Source organism: Hippoglossus stenolepis, chromosome 14 (assembly GCF_022539355.2).
Source record: "Hippoglossus stenolepis isolate QCI-W04-F060 chromosome 14, HSTE1.2, whole genome shotgun sequence".
Taxonomy (NCBI): domain Eukaryota; kingdom Metazoa; phylum Chordata; class Actinopteri; order Pleuronectiformes; family Pleuronectidae; genus Hippoglossus; species Hippoglossus stenolepis.
The window spans coordinates 7,266,935-7,287,451 of record NC_061496.1 but is presented as its reverse complement, the minus strand read 5'-3'; the positions used below and the strand labels follow the sequence as shown (position 1 = coordinate 7,287,451).

The 20,517-nt window shown below is 43.0% G+C and overlaps 1 protein-coding gene across 1 annotated transcript in view; it reads left to right on the top strand.

The window, feature by feature from the left end:
* Positions 1 to 20,517, top strand: part of sgip1a (SH3GL interacting endocytic adaptor 1a) — a 64,046-nt gene that overhangs the window by 39,326 nt on the left and 4,203 nt on the right. The window contains 18 exon segments of the mRNA XM_035177056.2: positions 1,389 to 1,397; positions 2,981 to 2,992; positions 5,110 to 5,131; positions 5,232 to 5,316; positions 6,707 to 6,792; positions 8,406 to 8,486; positions 8,957 to 9,031; positions 9,201 to 9,652; positions 9,654 to 9,996; positions 10,260 to 10,381; positions 10,907 to 11,060; positions 12,174 to 12,233; positions 16,004 to 16,115; positions 16,812 to 16,967; positions 18,196 to 18,331; positions 18,511 to 18,713; positions 19,019 to 19,083; positions 20,288 to 20,452. Coding sequence (XP_035032947.2) covers positions 1,389 to 1,397; positions 2,981 to 2,992; positions 5,110 to 5,131; positions 5,232 to 5,316; positions 6,707 to 6,792; positions 8,406 to 8,486; positions 8,957 to 9,031; positions 9,201 to 9,652; positions 9,654 to 9,996; positions 10,260 to 10,381; positions 10,907 to 11,060; positions 12,174 to 12,233; positions 16,004 to 16,115; positions 16,812 to 16,967; positions 18,196 to 18,331; positions 18,511 to 18,713; positions 19,019 to 19,083; positions 20,288 to 20,452 — 2,338 coding nt within the window.

Genomic DNA, 20,517 nt, shown 5'->3' with positions numbered 1-20,517 from the left:
TCACGATGTGTCATTTATGGCATGAATGATCATTAATCTGTCAGATGATCAAATGGATTCTAGGCATGTCAGATATTTTGGTCAGCTGTCTTTCAGTTCCTCCATCTTTTTTTTAATGTAAAACTACTGTATATTATTATAATATTTCATTGGTCATTATTTCCTAGCAAAAATGCCAAATGTTGACTAGTTCAATCTTCTCAAGTTTTAGGATAAGTTGCTGTGTCCGATTTTTTTTTGTCATTGAGAATTAGATTTCTTTTGATTTTTGGTTTTGTGCAATCTCAAGGGATCACCTGGGAAGTTGTGAGCGTTATTATTCACTGTGTTCACAGATTCTTTTAACGCATAAACAATTTGTTGAATAATTTGAAAAGTAATTGACAGATACACGCTGTAATGATCAGATCCTCATGATCAGGACGTGGATACTTTTCTTCTTGGACAAGTCAACTGAAATATATTGTTCTTGAAGTTCATATAATGGGGTCAAGTCCCCTGAATATATATACCTGGATCATGACATTGAAAAAAAAAACTGGCATTAGAAGTGATTATGAAACTTCAACCTTCGCCTCCACCAGTTCATGTTCACTCATCATGAACATCATCATGAAGCTGAGTCACGCAGTCACTCCCCTGCAGTCCCTGGCTTACATTGGCTGTAGACTGACCAATAAACATGATAAAAAGAGGATAAGGAGCCACAATTTAATTGGCCTCCAAAAGCAAAAACTTACTCTTCCCACTTCTTCCTAGTTCTTCTTTTTCCTGTGACATTTATGACATTTTGACAACAACACACAGTCATTTGAATTTGAGACACATGCCGAACTTAATACAAACATACTTAGGATGCTGAGTTATTAATTATTCATATGCACACACAGTCCATTCTGTGTTCACAATGTGTAATGTGGAGGGATGAAGAATTGATTGAATGCAGCAAACAGTGCTACACTGGCTTTATTCATCTCTCTCTCTATATATATATATATATATATACACACAGTATATATATATATACACAGTATATTTATATATAATGACTACAGTTGATGTGGATGACATTGCACAATAGGGGTGGCACAAGTTTGTTAAAGACTAAAGAGGCACTAACATATTCCAGTGCATAAATACACAAATCCTGCAGGTTACGTCTTTATTTTATTTTATGTCTTCAGTTAGACATATATATATATATATATCGTCGTCGTCATCGTATCGCGTATCCTACCATATCATGAGTAACCCACCCCCATTGTACACAGATGTTTTGCTTTTCAGTGTTAACATACGTATCGCTCCCATCATCCAACTGCTCCACACATTTTTATCTGCCATCTCTCATCCTCTGCTGCCTCTAACCATGACGCTAACCTCTGTAGAGGAGTCCGGTAAGCCTCTGCTTTGCACGTTGTTGTGTTTCTCAACACTTTTCATCCCTCATTGTTGGCTTCTAAACCTGCTCTCTGTTGCTGGAAGTATGCTAACGTCATATGAAGAAAGATAATATTGGTCCAGGATCTTTCGGACAAATGTTCACTATTATATTGTGTGTGTGTGTGTGTGTGTGTGTGTGTGTGTGTGTGTGTGTGTGTGTGTGTGTGTGTGTGTGTGTGTGTGTGTGTGTGTGTGTGTGTGTGTGTGTGTGTGTGTGTGTGTGTGTGTGTGTGTTTCATTGTGGTGTCACAAATGCATGTATGTGACTGCTCAGAATTTTTGCCTGCACATGAAAGCTGGTGCTTGGAGGACATGAGCACTGTCTTATACGTTTTTCCACTGACTGAGACGTCTTAAATCTGATTTGAATTGGTTCTGGAGTCTCAAGCTTTCAGTTCTTAGACCAAATTTACAAAACTGCAAGTGACAGAGGAAGCAAGGGAAAGAGATGGAGTTAAAATGTTAGAACTAAAAAAAGACGTCTTATTGTCTAGCAGAAATTTGAATGTAGGACTTATTAGGAAGATAAATCTTACTGTAATGATAAATTCTTAATTTCTAAAAAGTATCGGCTACGGTCTGGTTGACACACACAGGTCCCCTACAAAAAATCCTCAATTCCTCTGGCACCAAAAGTAACGATGCTGGATTTACTTTCAGAAAAGAAACAAAAAGTTCTGCTTGTCTGAATCTTTGATGACGTCTTGTTTCAAAAACATCAGCACATCCGCACACAACAGTTTTGTCATGTTAAAGATCAACTCAAGAGGCTAGAAGGTCACAGCGTGTGACTCGGAACACTTCCTGTTGCCTTTCCTGTTTACATGCAGCAGGGAGACACTGATTGGTCCAGACTACCATCCTCGCTCTGTATGCTGCACCAACGCATCCAATGAAATGAATCCTCTTCACCAGCTTGTGGCCCCGCCCCCCTTTTTCGTTGCATCACTCTAATCACTCGCGGCTCGCTGCACAACTGGAACAAGCGCAAGAGTGAGGGGGAAGGAGGGAGACGGGGTGGGATGATAGGTGGGCCGGACTCGGGCAGATGGGGGAGATTGCAGCAGAAATTACAGAGACCAACAGATGGGAGGCTCACAGGAGAAGATGAAGGGAAACTCGAACGACCCTAAAAATAGCAGCTTTTAACACAGAAATGATCAAATAAAGATCAAAATAAAAACAATGGGGGGGCGGATTGGAGCAGCTCTGTTGGATGTTTTGGATGATGTCCAGTCACAGCAGATTTCCAGATGAAACCAAAGACAAATACTGACACCTCATCAGAAAACAAGATGGGGATGTGGGCAAACGCTGATCCTCAACAGTTTCCTAATACCAACGTGCTTATTGAGCTATTTGCATTTACATATATTCAAAAATCCCTAATCTAAACAAGGCTCTCTGTCACACAGTCCAAAACAGATGAGCATAATATATCCTCAAATGTGACCAGCCATTCATTATGATGTCTGCTTTACTGATTTGTCACTTTCTGACCAGGTGTCTCTTCTCTCTTCCTTTTTGCTGGTCACAGAGACGTAGCCCGGTAAGTGTCTTTTATTCATTTCTCTCCTGTGACCCTGGGGTCAGGCCTAACATTTCACGTTACATCTTGTTCCCTTTTCTGTTTGTCCTCTTGTCCTCGGGGTCGGTCGAATGAGACTGAGGATACGTAGGTGGGTTCAGTGGCTGAATCAATGGGTCACAACTGTAAGATAATTTGTTCTGATGTTGATATTAAAACATAGAAATGGACATAAATGGCACTGGAGTGCAAACCTTCGCCCCCCCCCCCGCCAAGGCCAAACAGTTCCCTTATGAAACCACATTTATTCATGTGGATCTGCGGCAAATTGCACAGACTGGTCAGTCCCCTAAACACGTCTGCTTTTTTCATCAATTGTGAAAAAAGCAGACGTGTTTAGGGGACTGACTGTGAAAATGTCAGAAAGAAATAAATGGATATATGTATATCTATTTTTTACATTAAACGAATTCCTGGATTGGCTCCAAAATGTAATGGATTCCTCCCTGGGTCATGTCCCAGCCCTCCACAAAATTTTTTGTATAATCCTTCTGGCAAATAATCAAAAATAGACTAAAATGTAACGTCCTTAATGGCAGACGCCCAACAGTCCCCTTAAATTCAATCGAGCCACACCAAATCTCACACGTTGATATCTGTCCCCTAACTTCATTATTCTCTAAGAAATTGTAAATTGTTAAAAATAACAAAAACAAAACTTCCACATTGAAAAAAAAAAAAGAAGCCTGGATCTGCCTCTTAGTCCAAAGTTCCACACCAAGTTTCACAGAAATCTGTTCAGTAATTTTTAACATAATCCTTCCAAATAACAAACAAAGACATGTATACAATGCACTGTGTATTTTTCCAGATCCCTAGGTTGCTTGTGTACTTGTTTCTCATCTTGAACGGCTTCTCGCTCCATCTCTAAAGAGGGAGAGAATTTGCACTTGTGGCAGCTGGACCCTTTGATGTCTTACTTCAGTCACTCCCCATCGTCGTGTCTCCTCATCTCCCCCCCCCCCTCTCTGCCTTTTGCCTTCCTTGGCCTCTCGTGTCCCTCTCATGGTGAACTCATACATGCACTCGGGTGTTTAGGATCACAGCTGGAGAGGCAACGTCGTTCACATTGTCGCCTCTTCCGGCTGCAAAACTCATTTCTCTTGTGGCTCTCTCCTGCTCCACCTTCTATCAGTGTCACACCTCCTTTAGTTCTGCAGGTGGCTTCTTCAGACTTCAAAAGCATGTTTTCAAAGCTCTCCAAACACTTTCCTGGCTTTGACACCACAAACCACCACTGGCAGCACAGTTGGCTCGCTGCAGGCAGCAGCACTTCACCACGTTTCCACTCTCTGCCTAGTGTGATACTAACACGGTTGTTGTCAGTGAGTTCTAGAGCGAGTTATCATAAGAGATTTATGTTCCTTGAATTCAAACTGTTCCCCCAATGATATATTGTGCTGCTGTTTCTTGTGATTTAGCTGCTGAAGGGATTTGTTAGAATGAATTGTCTTCCATTGATGATGATGCTGTTTACACTATTAGTCAGCAATGCCATTTTGGTTTTTGGGAGGATTTGAGGATGAAGATTGAAGTATGAATATAATAAGATTGAGTTTTTTCAACTTCCTGCAATTGGCCCAAAAGTCAGAACTATATAAATAAATGTTTTCACGCTGCAATTGAACCGAACCATGGGTCCGTTTGATCCGGACCAGACCACCTCTTTTAGTCTAAAGTTTGTTGGTACGAGGCACTTTTCACACCTGCTTTTCTGTCTCAGATTAAATGTAAGGTCTGGAGCAAAGAAGGTAGATGTGAAAGTCGTTTATATGCAGGTTTTGTAAATGAGACTAAATCTGCTAAAAATACAAAAGTCGATTGACTCTTTTCCCATTTCACGGAAAGGAGTTTACCTTCCTGTCTCCCTCTCTCTGAAGAAATCCAGATGTTAGTGGGGGTTTTCACCAGTGGAGAAGGGGCTACAGAAGGGTCGTCTGATAGTACTGCAGCTTAAACAACCCATGATTTATATAAAGTATATAACCTTAGGAACCAAAATTGAAAGCAAAGAATAGTATTTTCATCTTTTAACTTTAGCACCTTGGTGTTTACACTGTCTTTTGTTCATGTTGCAGGGTTTGAAAAGAAACCCGTCCAGTGAGTATCAGCCCGGTCGCACCTCAGACCCTCTCTATTGTAATAATGCTGAATTTGGAGGTAGTGATTGTGGTAAACCGTTTTCATTTGGGCCTTCCAGGCGAGGAGATTGCCAGACCGAGACGCGTCGTCCCCACTCTTCCCACTGTGGCCGCCACACCAGCTCCAGCACCACAACCCCCCAGGTGCGTATACACACTGTTTCATCACATGGTTCAGTGCAAGCCACTTCCCCCGGAGGTGTTGTATGTGTTTACATGTGCTGTGTGTCACTACTCATCACGTCTGTCCTGTTGATCTTTCTGCAAATCGGGTTATTTCTAGTTTGCTCTGTATCAAATCAAAGTGCAGGTGATTCAAAGTTGCTTCTGTATTAACTAAACAATAATAGCGCCAATACATCTTAAAATCCTTCCCCCCCGATTGGTGGATACCATTCACATGACCAAATAGCGATTCAATTTCCATGTAACTTTATTACATAAGTGGAATGATAAAGGTCAAATTTAATGAATTGTTTCATTCATGTTGTGTTAGTGTGAATAAGTCAAATAACTTGATTTGATTAAATAAATTGCATGTTTATTATGATCTTAATTTAATCAAATCACTCAAGCTATTTGAGTTAATAACACTAACCCAACATGATAGTTGAAATATATACAGTCGTCATTTTAGGCTTAATTATATTTTTGAGTGTGTTACATTTTACTTTTAAAAGTGGCTGTCGCTGTGCTTATCTGCCCAACAACACGGTAAAGTGCTTTGTGCTGTGGCAACTTTATCACAGATTCTTTAAGCACGAATGCTCAAAAACCAGAATTTATAGTTTTATAGTTGTTTGTCATGGCTAATCCCATAGATACGAGTGGACATTATCTAATTTTATATGGCTTTCTATTTGCTCGAAAGCCAGTTTTCAGGGTCATCATGTGTCTGTTGTCTGTCCAGTGTAATTAATGCTGGAGCCATGGTACAGATGTAACAAAGTCAGGTAAATATTTTCTGTCCACATTTAATTTAATGCTTTTAACCAGGAACGTCCCATTCAGATAAAATGTCTCTTCTGCCAGGGAGTCCTGGTCAAGATGGGCACCACATGGAATAAAAAAGGTTTCACATATAAGTACAAGCACTGAAAACAAATTAAAACACAGAGAACGGACTAAAGCACAGAACAGACATGATACATACTGGGAATCAACGGCAAAAATGAATTAATAAACCACAGCGATTGTTTATTTCCAGCATCTCTTTTTGCTCTGTACCCTCCAAAGACATCTGTTATATCCCAAAAATACAAACTAATATTTAAATGCAGAATAAAGTGCCATGAAGTTTACATTTTTCAGTAGTGAAGTAGTGTTTTCCACGAGTTCACCGTCTTTCACTTTACAGCACATGTAGTTGGATTGATTTTAGTTTTGACGATATGATAAAATGTAGGAAATAAGTTATAATTGTGACCCATCACACTCTGATGAGAGGCCTCAAGGTGCATTAATATATGTAACTGCTGCATAAAGTGAGCCTCTGTAACAGCTTCTTCTCCTGTTCTTCTTTCTTCTGTGGCAGCGGTCAACAAACACCAGTCTCTGAAGACACCACAGACTTATTCGGGCCTCCTTTGGATACAACTTTCGGAGAACAGAAAACTGAAGGTATCTCTCCTCCCGTGTCTTTGTCACTTAAGCAGGTTTTCACACATGAACTCTCGAGGATGTCTGTAGAATCTGGTCTGGACTCTCTCCGAGGAGGATGTTTTAACACATGCACAACGCAGCAGGAGATTCTCTGCTCTGTGGGGCGGCAGGTCGAGGCAGGACGTGATGTATTCATTCTGCTGTGGAGATCACGGTTTTTGTTTACAACGCATCATTGACACCGGCGTCGGCTCCTATCACCAAAACCAAAGACATCATCATTGGTGTCTCCCACATTAATAGCTCCGCTTTTTGTATTCTTGTTTTATTTTTTATTTTCCTAAAAAGAACCAGTAATTGATGGCTCTTACCAGCCTTGTTTTTGTCTAAACGTGTGTGCGACACAATCAAAATGTGAACACACATTTAACGTCTCTCTAAGGCTTCCAGCTAAACCCAGCTTTGCTGTCATGGCAGATATGCTCTCCCTCTCCCCCCCTCCCTCTCACTTATTGCTCTGACGTCACTGCTCTTCCCTCAGGCTCCCTGTGCAGTTGTGGACTCGCTCCATCTGCCTCTGCTAAGGTCAAAGTTGAAATGGGCACTCCGAGGTCACGTTCATGTGCCCTCTGCCGCTAATATGCAGGTTCTGCTGTCACCCACTCTCAGCCAATCCAGTAGGATCTAGTGATGCCGACCGGAGAAGAGCTCTTAACTGTTACGCAACGGTCATGTCCGGCATAAGGAACATCAACACAAATTCCCTCTATGAATTCATTCAGACTAATAGAACAGCTCTGTGTCTGACAACTGCCGATGTTTTACTTTCTTTCTCGTGATGGTTCTATATTCACATAATGTTTAAATCCCTGAATAATGAATTGTAGAGTTGTGTGATATTGATAAAAGTTTGGTTTACAGTTTACAACAGTATTTGTTTATTTGTTAGTTAGCAGGATTATGCAAAAACTACTGAACTGAATTTTGGGGAGTGTTTTGGGAAAGAACTAGATTTTGGAGTAGATCCAGATAATCCAGTGATCTCTTTTTTTTTACTTTCTTGAACAAAGCGAGATAGGGCATTAGTTATACCCCTCTAGTTGTACATAGAACAGTAGAACTAGTTCTTTTTACCTCCCATTGGCGTGGACCGATTTTAGTTTTTAATGTATATGCTGCCATTTGGCCACATTATACTTAGACGTAAAACCTTATTTCACTGCTATGCTGATGACATACAGTTGTATCTACCAGTGAAGTATTTCATTTTCCCTTTCTTTTTCATTTGTCCTCATGTTTATGGGGTCAACTTTATCACCTGTGAGGCTCAACTTTTTTAGAACTCAGTGAGTGAATTGGGTTGAAGACACATTTTTAGCTGTTTGCATTTTGAGTGGAATAGTGCAGACCTTTTAACATCTTAGCATTGACATTAAGTCAGCAAGAGAAAACGAACGAGATTTCCTCACGCGACAACACATTAAACCTCTGTCTCTCTGAGGCTGATCTTTATTTTTATTGTCATATTAATCTTTGCTCTTCTCACTTTTAAACCTTTTCTTCTTTCAAGCCCTAAACAGTAAGAAATCATGACATGTTTGCTAATGTTCTGTCCCCCCTCCTGAACTTAGTGGTACTGTCTGAGTCCGATGCGTGGGGTGCCCCTCTGTCAGAGCCAGAGTCCCCTTTGACAAGGTCCTTCCCAACAGGAAGTAAGTTTTATGAATCGCTGCATATTGTGCCGCACTTCCTCTTTTCCTTGGAATGACTGCACAGACCCATCAGTTCACCTCATGACTCCCTTCATCATTCAGACCGTCAGGAACTAACATCCTCCATTTCACAACTTCATGGTCCGCCTCCTCGTTGCATTTGGCATGGTGGTGCCTGACTGCATGTGGTGCATGGTGGAGGGTTTGTGGGATGATCCCTTTTCCCCTCAGGTTGTCTCGGTTGTGTTCTGCGAGAGGAAATAATACCTGTAAAAGATTTTCTGTCTTGTTAGAAGCTCATCCACAAATATTTTTAATTTTGCATAAGTCAGGCTTGTATGCAGCCTGACATGAGTTGCAATGATGTGTTCAACTTTAAACAGACCTTGCCTGTATGAATTCACCGCTAATCCTGGAGTTACGTGTTATAGCTGACAGGACTATTAATTGTTGCACTTCTATCGTTGCAGCACCTCCTCCACTTCCACCCAAGAATGTCCCAACCTCTCCTGTGACAACTGATCCTCCCTCTGCAGATGACGCTGGTAAGAAATCTTCACGCCTGCAGTTATATCCCTCCAGCTTTTACATTTGATCCCAGCAGCTTCTTTCTCCTCAACTTCCTGTCTCTAAAGTTCTGTCGGTCTACTCGCTCTGTGATGTATCATCTCCCTGTATTTGCCTCTGATTGGTCGGCTGTTATGTGCGTTTCAGAAGCCTCGACAGAAGCAGGCGACAAGAAGCCCTTGACAGCAGACTTGGACAACCTTTTTGGACCAGAGCAGGCGGCCCCTGTTGGCGAGGATACAGGTGACACGTGGGTCTGCTTCAGTGAAGAATCTTCAAACCAGACGCCTCAACCAAAGGACCCTACCCCTCCTCTCCGTTCCTCCCCGCCTCCTCCAGAGGAACCAGCACCCCCGTTACCAGCCTCCCCGCCTCCACCTGAGTCTCCTGCCCCTCCCTTACCTACATCACCACCTCCTCCAGACGACCCTGCACCGCCTCTCCCTACCTCGCCTCCTCCGAAACATGACCCTGTCCCCCCTCTACCAACATCCCCGTCTCCCTCGGAGGAACCCGCTGCACCTCCTGTCCCTTCGGGTCCTTCCACGCCCGAAGACCAAAATCCTCTAGCAAGAGCCACCTCGCCCCCCACGACCACCGAAGGAGCTCGCATCCCCCCCCGCTTCGTCTCCCCCTCCGCTCGCCTCACCTCCATGTGTCCCACCGGCTTCTGCTGCTAAAGCAAGCACCCCCCCAGCAGGGACTCCCCCTTCTGAGGAACCTGCGACGCTCCCTGTCCTGCCACCCCTTGCCCTGGCTCACACGGAGCCGCCCAGGAACACAGTCACCACCCCACCCAAAGAAGACGCCGGTGAAACGGTCAGCTCGCCCAAAGATGCTAGCAAGGGGAGCCGGACCACACCTCCCCCACCTCCTCCACCCACGTACAGGGCAGTTGTGTCGTCGCCCGGTCCCACATCTGGAACTGGTGGCACGAATAGCGGTGAGCAGACTGTTTTTCTGTACAGCTTGAAATGGTGGAAATAGCTATGTCACTTCTAGATGATAACAAACGTGTTTAGAGGACATGGATTGTCGGCGACTGTGGCTCAGGAGGTAGAGTGGGTCGTCCACTAACCAGAAGGTGGTTTGATCCCCAGCGCCTCAAGTCTGCATTGTAAAGTGTCCTACGGAAAGAGACTGAAGCTTAAATAAGCCGACTACAGTGATTCTAATGAACCTGTGTGTTTCTGCTCCTCCCTGCAGGTTCCTCCTCTCCAGTGCGACCTGCGACTCCTTCGTCAGTCGACCCCACCCCACCGCCACCTCCACCTCGCCCCGCCTCGAGGCCCAAACTTCCTCCTGGGAAACCCACTGTAGGAGATGCGGTAACATTACCAGTTTTTTATGTTGTAATTTCACCCCTAGTTGAAGTTGAATTCTACTTATTACTTCCGCCACAGAGGTTATGAACAACCAACAGATTTACACATAACTATGGGTCAGGAATGAACCCATTACATTTAGGTGCAGATCAGGTGGAATTTCTGTTTCAGTTTTTCAACATTTTCTTTGATTTCTAAGACAATTCATGGATCGTGATGAGGCGACTGATATCTATGAGTGTGTGAAATATGTTGCAGCTTAATTGAATTTAATGGGACTGTTAGGCCTGGCAGAGGTAGGCACTCTAATGAGTGTCGGTTCAGTTTAGTTTAGTTGTTGCTGCAATTATTTTACTGTTTCTAGTTGATGGGTTCAATCCCTGCTCAGCAGGCCCCTGACTCAGGCAGGAATCCTCCAAACGCATCTGTATAGTGTTCATATAGTCAAATAAACTTTTGTGATAGTCCGTGTAGACTAAGTTTATCCCAACAACACTCAACTCTAGCCCCTTTTCAATTTTGTATCAGAATCGTCCGTTCAGCCCGCCGGTCCACTCGGCCAGCCCACCTCCCATCGCCCCGTTGGCGCGGGCTGAGAGCACCTCCTCCATCTCCTCCACCAACTCGCTGAGCACCGCCACCACCCCCACCGTGGGCAAAGAGCTGTCCGTGTCTGTGTCAGGTGAGCTTCCCCGTCAGCCGTCACTAAAGCTGTGCCGCCGCTGCTGAATTCAGCTGCTCGTGTCTAAAATTAAAAGTTTATTATTGATTTTATGCATCGGCCATGACCTTCCTCGTGCTCTGAGTATGTAAGAAATGAGTCATGCTGTGCGTTTCAATTCATTTATTTATTCATTTTTTTTATTTTCATTCCAGCAATGATGGACCATATTAGTAATATAATGCCAGAGTGACTTCTAACTATCCACTGACAGCATTCATTCAAGCTGCTATCTGAAGACAGTTTGAAACAAATGCATGACAGTCGTTTTGTGTATCGATTTGTAAGAATGAATTAATTAAGAATGAATTACTCTTTCATTCAGGGAATTATCAAACTGCACATGTGTGTCTGGTTTAGATAGACACACAAGTTCAGATTCTCACACACACACACACATGCAGTACGAGTGGGAGTCTAACTCCTCAGTCTAACTTTAGAGGAGTCTCTGTTGAAGGACCCTGTGAGTGGACAAATCTCAGCCGGCTGTAACATGGCCGAATCATAGATTATAAAAACTCACACTCTGGAGGCAGGAACATTAAACAAGACGTACAAGATTAGAACGGAATTATTTTACGGAATAAACAATGCAGAAAAGATCTGAATTTATATTTACATTTTACATTTCTATTTATTTTCTTAATTTAATTTCTTAATAATTGGTTTTAGTTGTGGTTTTCTTTGTAAGTTTATTGTTGCACTGTAAATCATTTTTCCTTTTTAATAAGGATTTGATAACGACATCTTAGGAATTATGGCCATTTGTCTCACACATATACTTTGTGTGTATACAGTATACATTTTTATTCACAAAGTATTTATTCATCGTGTCTTATAACAGAAAGCTGATGAACTTTACATCGATGTAAAAGTTGTGGAGACAGTTTTAATTCTAAATTTTGATATTTTCTCCACATTTATGTTTGAAAACATTCTTTTTTTTTTTTTTACAGTACTTTGGGGATTTATTTTCTTTTTACTTTGCAAATAATTTCTTTCATTTGTAAAATTTATTTTCTGTTTTGTTTCTGCCACTTGTTTGTCTCTCTATTCGTCCGTTGGCTCGGTCAGAAGACGATGCTTATGTAGACAAACTGCCCACCTTTGAGAGACACTTTGATTCGTTTGCAGGTATAGTAACGATCCCCTTCAGGAAGAGGAGTGAAGTGGGAGACGGGTATGGGGCGGGGGGGGGGAGTGTCCCTGTGTTCAATCTGTGTGATGCTCTTTACCCAGAGTGCACTTGACACTGGAGGGTAAAGGCCATCGAGTGTTTTTGTACTTTCTTGACTACAGCCTGTCAAAAAGCGTAGGTGGAGGGAGAGTGAGAGTAAAAAGATCTTTTGTGTCATTTCCCTCAAACTCACTTATTTGACAAGTCCACTTCAGGTTCTACGCAAAGATATAGGGACATAACTCACATTCATTTTTTTCTTCTTTAAAGTGGCAGTGAAATCACTATTTTCCGTCATTGTTTTTGCTCCGATCAAGTCAAACCTTCCTACACATTTCCAAAGCTTTTAATAGCTCTGACTGTCTCTCTCTCTCTCTCTCTCTCTCTCTCTCTCTCTCTCTCTCTCTCTCTCTCTCTCTCTCTCTCTCTCGCTCTCGCTCTCGCTCTCTCTCTCCTCATTCTTATTCCACCTGTTTCCTTCACACATGAATTTGTGTGGATGCAAAAAGCTGCATCTATTGCATCATTTTCCCCTTCAAAGAAGTGTCCTCCCATTTCACCATTTGCCCACGTGTGAGATTTTTCTCTCTGTTTTATGACTGTGCATCAGTGGCTTTTCTTTGCCGTGTCACCGTGGCAACCGCCTGTCTCTTCTCTTGCTGACACATGTCGCGCAGTGCGGTGCACTCCCAGATACCTCGGTTCTGAGTCTGCACCACAACGCTGCATCTGAGTGTTTGTGTGCTGTGAGTTCAACGACCATGTCTGAAGAGCTCCTGATCTGTGGGCCCTTGAGATCCATGTCTTTCTCGCTTTCACACACACACACACACACACACACACACACACACACACACACACACACACACACACACACACACACACACACACACTCTCTCTCATGGATACTGTCAGATCTGCTGCTTACTGAGTTGTTTGAAGTCTGGCATGAGAATTAGGCCAAATTAGGTCAGCCAGCAGCTGTTTGGTATTCATGCCGTCCTCCTGTGTACCGCTGTTGTAGCACGGCACAGCCTCAAGTTCAACCAATCTCCACCGGCCGTGAAGCATCTGTCGACTCCCACACTCGACCCCTGGCGTCCACCTTTCACACCTGTCACTCGCGCACTCTCCAGCCATAGAAAAACTCAACCCCTGAACCCCCCCAATCTATGCACCTGCCCTTTTATTCTCTTGCCCGGCGTTGTTCTCATCGTTCCATCACCCAACACTCACTCAGCAGCACACCTTTACTGGTGGGACCCCAGTACTCAACAAGAGTGAGGAGTAGAAGAAGCCCATTCTACTCCAAGTGTTTAACGATGAAACGCATATCTGACATTGTGCGAAGTGTTGTGTTGCAAAAACATATGTTCTAGTCTGGGGCTGTGTTTCAGTTCAGAAGCTGAAAACCCACCAAGTCTCATTTCTTAGACCAAATGCCACACGATCAGTAATCAGCCTTTGTTGGCTTGTGTCCCCTTGAAGCAAAGAAACTTCTCCATGTGATCGCTCGTCACGGGTTTTTTAGCATTTCTGCTATTTTTGTTTAATTTAAATACTTTTAAATACCTGGGAGGATATCAATATCTCATAATTCAGAAGAAAATGAATTGTTAAGTAGAAGTCAGGAAGATAGAGGTATAATCGGGGCAGCTGTGGCTCCGGAGGTAGAGCGGGCCATCCACTTACCAACGAGGTCAGCAGTTTGATCCCCGTCTCCCTCATTCCAAATGCTGAAGTGTCCTTTGGCAGGACACTGAACACGGAGAAAGTGCTGCTCATTAATGCACTTTATGAACGTGTGTGAATGGATGATTAACTGAACTGTGAAGCGCTTTGAGTGGACATCAAGTCTAGAAAAGTCTAATCGAGTGTAGAATAAAAATGTTTTATATTTGCTCATATCAAATTAATTTTTGGGACTGGAGCCTTAATGATTTCTCTTATTCATTAAATAAGTCATAGGCAGTAAAGTGTGGAACTACTGCTCCAAAGATGGTGATGTAGTTGCTGCGATATTGGTTTCTGTAAAGCGGGACTGTTGCACCACAGATCCCCCGCTCATGGCTGCCCCCTGCAGCCTGTCTGCAAACACGGCATTTGTTTCATGGTTTGAGTCGTAGAGAACTCGAAGGAAAATGAGAGAGGATAAAGAAACGAGTGCCAACTTTGAGCATCACCTGGTGTAGGATTACCATTTTCTCGTGTTGCACTCTGGAGAAAACACGGCCTGCTGCTCCTGAAACTGGCAGACGCCACACACCTGTCTCCTCCGGCAGCAGCTCCACAGCCTCCTCTGTCCTGCATCTCGCACCGCCAACCTCCAGCAGCAGCACGCCTGGCCCCCTCCGCCACACTCCACCTGAGCACCGCTTCTCCTCGCACACTCAGAACACCCATGATTTAAAAACAAAAAACATCCCGTCTCACCCATGTTGTCACATGTTGCGGGGGTGTCTGGGCCCCTCTGTCCCTCACCCTCTCCCCCGACCACCACCTCCACCTTTCACCTCACCACCTGTGATAGACCTGCCATGTGAGACTCACGCTACTGTCCTTCTCTCCCCCCTCCCCCCCTCACCCACTCCCCTCCCTCTCATCCCTCTTCCTCCTCGTCCTCTCTCCTCATCCCTTCCTCCCTTCCTCCCTTCCTCCCTCCACCCCTCCACCCCACACAGAGAATGACCAGCCATCCCTTGTATGGTTTGACAGAGGGAAGTTTTATTTAACCTTTGAAGGTAAGTTCTGTCTGCACCAGGGTTAGTGTACACACACACGCATACACACACACACACACACACACACACACACACACACACACACACACTCTTGCAAGGCTCATTTGTGCAAGCTTCACCTCTGCCCTCCCTGCCCTGCCCCTTCTTTCCTTCTCCTCCCTCCATCACCCTAACCCACACCATGCTAACCCCTGGCTGAGCCCCCCCTCATCTGCGGTCAACTACTTCTCTTCCTGACATTGTTCTTTCTCATTTTGTCTGACCGCCTTTCATTCCCTGAAGAATCGTGGTTCTTCGGTGTTTTTACTAATCTCTATTTTTCTTTTGGTCATTTTCTTTTTGTTGTTTCATCTTCAGAGCTCTCTGATCCTTTTTCTTGATCTCCTCTTAATAATTCAGCTTTAACAGCACGTCTGGAATAAGCATGCATCTTCTGCATCTATCCTCTGTCATACACCGGTGCTTATTCAATTTTAAAGCAGATGCAAGTGTCCACTGTATAACCGCTATAGGATTTTAAGGGGGATATTTGGAATTTCTTGTTTGCGTTTCACAGTCAAAGAGCAGAGAGAAATCGTCATCTTCTACACACTTTACCTGCTGTTTCCATTCATCCTTACTAACATTAATATTTGTTCTCATTTGTAATACTTCTTTCCATCACATGTTTTGTTCCTCATTTCACCCACAGATTATTGGTTAGAGTGTAGAGTTCTGAAATTGGGATCAGAAAAAGGAGAATATCAGTTCCTTGTATTTCATGCTAATACTATTTTACTTAAACTAATGTGAAACTCAGGTTAAGAGCTTTGGCTGAAATATTTTTGATTAATGTTTTCATGTAGCCATGACTTGGTTAAGCATAACTTTTTTTAAAGCAATTTTTGAGTGTGCTTTTTGTCTCCATCAGTGAACTTAACTGCTTGTATGCGTTGTGTGTGTGTGTGTTTGTGTGTCTGTATCTTGCCTGTGTGTGTTACGTCCAGGCTGCTCCAGAGGGCCCAGTCCTCTCACCATGGGGGCTCAGGACACTCTTCCCGTGGCCGCTGCTTTCACAGAGACGGTCAACGCCTTCTTTAAAGGAGCCGACCCCAGCAAGTACGTCGACAGATTCTTCAGCTCACTTAGACACTAGATACAGCCACAGCATTTAAAAAGCAACGCAGCAGCACTGAATGTAATGAAGCTGCTTTGTGTCATTTACCAGTGGATTGTCCAGCTCTGCACAGTCACAGGAAAATGTTCAGTTTTTTTGATTTGAGAGGAATAAAGTTGTTTAAACTCTTGATTTTGCATCGATAATAACCAGTGCTTTTTCAATTTTTCATGTTGTATGAATCATGATTTACAAAATGCTGACAAACATCTGCATATGTCCACCAAGACCCAACAGTCGTCCTGAATTCAATCGAGTTGCACCAAATCACACACGCACACACACACACACACACACACACACACACACACACACACACACACACACACACACACACACACACACACACACACGGATGTAAGTCCCCTAAATGAAATTTCCTGGTAAATCTATGAAAATGTCGAAAAACAGATCGAAATATCGTAATGTTAAATACAGTGGAAAGAAATGTTGTGGACCCCCCCCCCCTCCTAATATATAAATGTAATGGGTTCTTCCCTGACCCATACAATGATTAAGTAGTTTTGTGTAATCTTGCTGACAAACAAAATATCCAAGGTAATTTGGATTTAATTATGACATTTTTTGCGTCTCTCTCTCTGTCCGGTCCTTCTCTAACCGTGTCCTTCTCCTCTCAGGTGTGTCGTGAAGATCATAGGTGAGATGGTTTTGTCGTTTCCGGCGGGAATTACGCGGCACTTTGCCAATAACCCGTCCCCCGCCGTGCTAACCTTCAGCATAACCAACTACAGCCGACTGGAGCATGTGCTGCCTAACCCCCAGCTCCTCTGCTGGTAATGACACTGCAGTGAATTCACCACCTCACCCTCAGAGGGAATATAATCAATACACAGGTTTTAACCAGAGGCAGAGATGTAGTGCAAAAGAAAATGAAACTGACCTCTTCTAATGTCTAACTTTCTGTCATGATTTCACTTTAATTAAATCACGTATTTGTTCTCACTGTGCGTTTTAATTTATATTGGTAGCATTAATTTCACTGTAAGAGCATGCCGCATGTAACCTCATACAGTATATTCAAAACACCATAAGATAGATACGTCACCTTCTTGATATGTTTGTAAAATATAAACATTTTCTAATTCGTTTGTCGTAATATATTTCATCATAATAACGTTTCCACACAACAAACCCTGTTTTTCACTATTAATGTTTTATTAGCAGAGGAAAAGCGATTATTGTAACACATTTCTAACACAGGGAAAAGTCAATTTACTTCATATACGGAAAATAAATAAGTGTCAAAAAATGTAAAATAGCTCTTGATGCAATTAATTAAACATGTCTGTGATTACAAAAAAGAAAAAAACACATTTGATCTTGTATGAACGGGTGAAGTGATGACTAGTGAGGATGAGTAAAGCTCGGCGAGCTCATTTCAGACTCCAGTGCAGATCACATGTTGAGTCACTGAGTTCATCTGACTTTTCAGAACAACGCCACTGAGCCAAGGTCAGTTTTTGTTGATCGTGCTTCTCTGAGTCATGTTTGCACCTGTTTCTGAAAATACAAAAAAAAGAACTGTTCTGTGGAAAACTATTTTTTAATGCTAATAAGAAAAACACTCAGTGGAATAAAAAGTACAAGACTTTACAGCAGGATAATTATTCCTGTTATCAGAATCAGAAATTGGGTTTCGTTACAGTCGCTCCGGCCAAGAATAGAAATATAAACAGATCAAGAGAATGACAACAAATTCAAACTGTAGGTCAGAGTATGTTCATTACAAAACAATATATATGAAAAGAAGACTAATACAAATATATGAGAAATACAGTTTATACTATAACTGAAGTCTGATTCTTTTTTATATTTTGCTTTTATTTTCCTTGGTCCCACATGATGTCATACGGCTCGCTTTTCAAATTAAAATGCTGACCAATGAACTAGATTTAGCACTTTACTGTTACGCCGTACAAGATTCACCAGGTTAGAAAATCCCCAGGATCAGATTAAAATGTCTGTATGTTCACGTCCCTTCTCTCCGTGCTCCCCCTCCAGCGACACCACCACACAAGCCAAGGCCGATGCCAAGGACTTCTGGGTGAACATGCCAAACCTGATATCCCACTTAAAAAAGGTGTCGGAGCAGAAGCCACAGGCGACGTACTACAACGTCGACATGCTCAAGTACCAGGTAAAGTTACTGAAATATACAACTGAAGTAATTACAACATTCCATCTTCTCACCCATTGTGGCTGTTGTTTGCTAAACGTAGTTTGTAGAGGTGCATGGATGAGCTCAACGTAACACGATGTTGAAATGTGGAGGAATCGCTTTGACGCAGAAATGATTCCACGCTGTGTCTCCATCAGGTGTCTTCGCAGGGCCACCAGTCCACTCCTCTGAACCTGGCCGTGAGCTGGCGGTGTGAGCCCACCAGCACTGACCTGAGAATAGACTACAAATACAACGGCGAGGCCATGACGACGCCGATGGCGCTCAACAATGTTCAGTTCCTCGTCCCTGTCGACGGAGGGGTTTCCAAACTACAGGCTGTCTTACCTCCTGCTGCATGGTACAGTTTGGACATGTTGTCGTTTTTGTGATGTGTTGCCCATGAAATAAAGTGATGTGGTAAACAGGTGTGTAGTGCAGCACTGAAAATAGCTTGTTTATATATGGGTACAAAAATCGAATTTATTCTCCATGGTATAATTTTGGTGATGGTGACAGCTCACATGGTTTGAATCAGAAGCATCATCCCTTTGTCAATTTCAACATTTTAATTAATACATTTTTCACTTTTGTCCACAGTTTTAAATGTGAAAAGTAATAATTGAGCGACGGGTTTCTTCACGGGTCATGTTTTCCTCCTGACAGGAACGCAGAGCAGCAAAGAATCCTCTGGAAGATTCCCGACATCTCACAGAAATCTGACAACGGAGGTAAGTAGAGTGTGATGATATTGTAATGTTTTACCGTGCAGTAGTTCTGGTTCCTGGAAAGCCTGGCTTCTACTGTTCTGTATGAAATGATGTTTTAAAGTCAGACCTGCTTTGTGCTTCTCCCTTTACATCTAAACTTTACTGTCACTCAGACTGAACCAGCTCAAGAGTTACACCAGTTTGCTGTGTAACATGGAGCTGTCTGCTCAAGAGGATGGTTACTATGGGAAACGATTAAAAACTGTTTAAAGTTGAAACAATCAGAGCCAGGATCAGAGCCGGGATAAGTTTTAACCTGAAAAAGCACAATAATAAAAATGTGTCTTTAAGGGAGATTTAAAAGAGGATGAGGAGATTTGGGCTCTAACAGAAAAAGGCCTGGTCTCTGTCAGTCCTCAGCTGGGACGGTGGAATGGAGAGCGAGGCCTTCGGGGACGACCTCAGGTCACGGTTGGACACATACGGTGTCAGATTGTGTGAAAAAACAGCCCCATGAAATGTGTGTGTAAATCGAGTATAAAGGGACAACCTCAAATAATCGCCAGCAGGTTGAAAGAGACTCTTACGATGAACCAGGATTCGTCCCCGGATGCAGATAAACAAGCTGCAGAAAAAAAAAAAATTTGTTCATGACACCTCTGAGGCGACTGAAGCCAAATACAGGTGTCAGCTCGGAAGTAAACAATGCCCCCGCCTGTCTACAAATGGTATCACAGTTACAGACCTCCTGATTTGCTGTTATATAACTGTGACGTCTCACTGCACTGTGGTCAAGTGCCTTTCCAGAGCTTCTTTTATTCTCCCAGGATAATATATATATATATAAAGAATAACCACATAATGTACTTTCCTGTACTCCAGGAAAAGGACCATAAACAAGATAATTACATTTTCTGTACAATAGAAAATAAACTCAAACGTGATCAGTTTAACTCAGCTTCTTTTGGACGTGGATCATTTGCAGTGTTTTTTTCTTTTATCATTTTAATGTCCTTTTACGGAAAGTGACAGGCTTTGATCCTGCACTCAAATGCTGAATATAGCAGCTTCTGTCGTCATCGAGAGCAGATACCGGCGTTTGTCATTTCTGAACCGACCTTTCTTTCAGCTATCTGTCAAAATAGTTTCCACTTCTGAATTGCTATTCCTATATCAGACTTTTTGAACTGTGATTCGTGATTCTAAAACCAGCCTCTTCCCTCAGGTGTGGGGTCGCTGTTGGCGCGCTTCCAGCTAACGGAGGGTCCCAGTAAACCAGCTCCACTGGCGGTGCAGTTCACCAGTGAGGGCAGCACGCTGTCGGGCTGTGACATTGAACTGGCTGGGCCCGGCTACCGCTTCTCTCTCGTCAAGAAGAGGTTTGCCGCCGGTAAGTTCTCTATTTATCAAGCCAAAATGTCACGATCACATTTTAACATGGGAACTTATTTGATT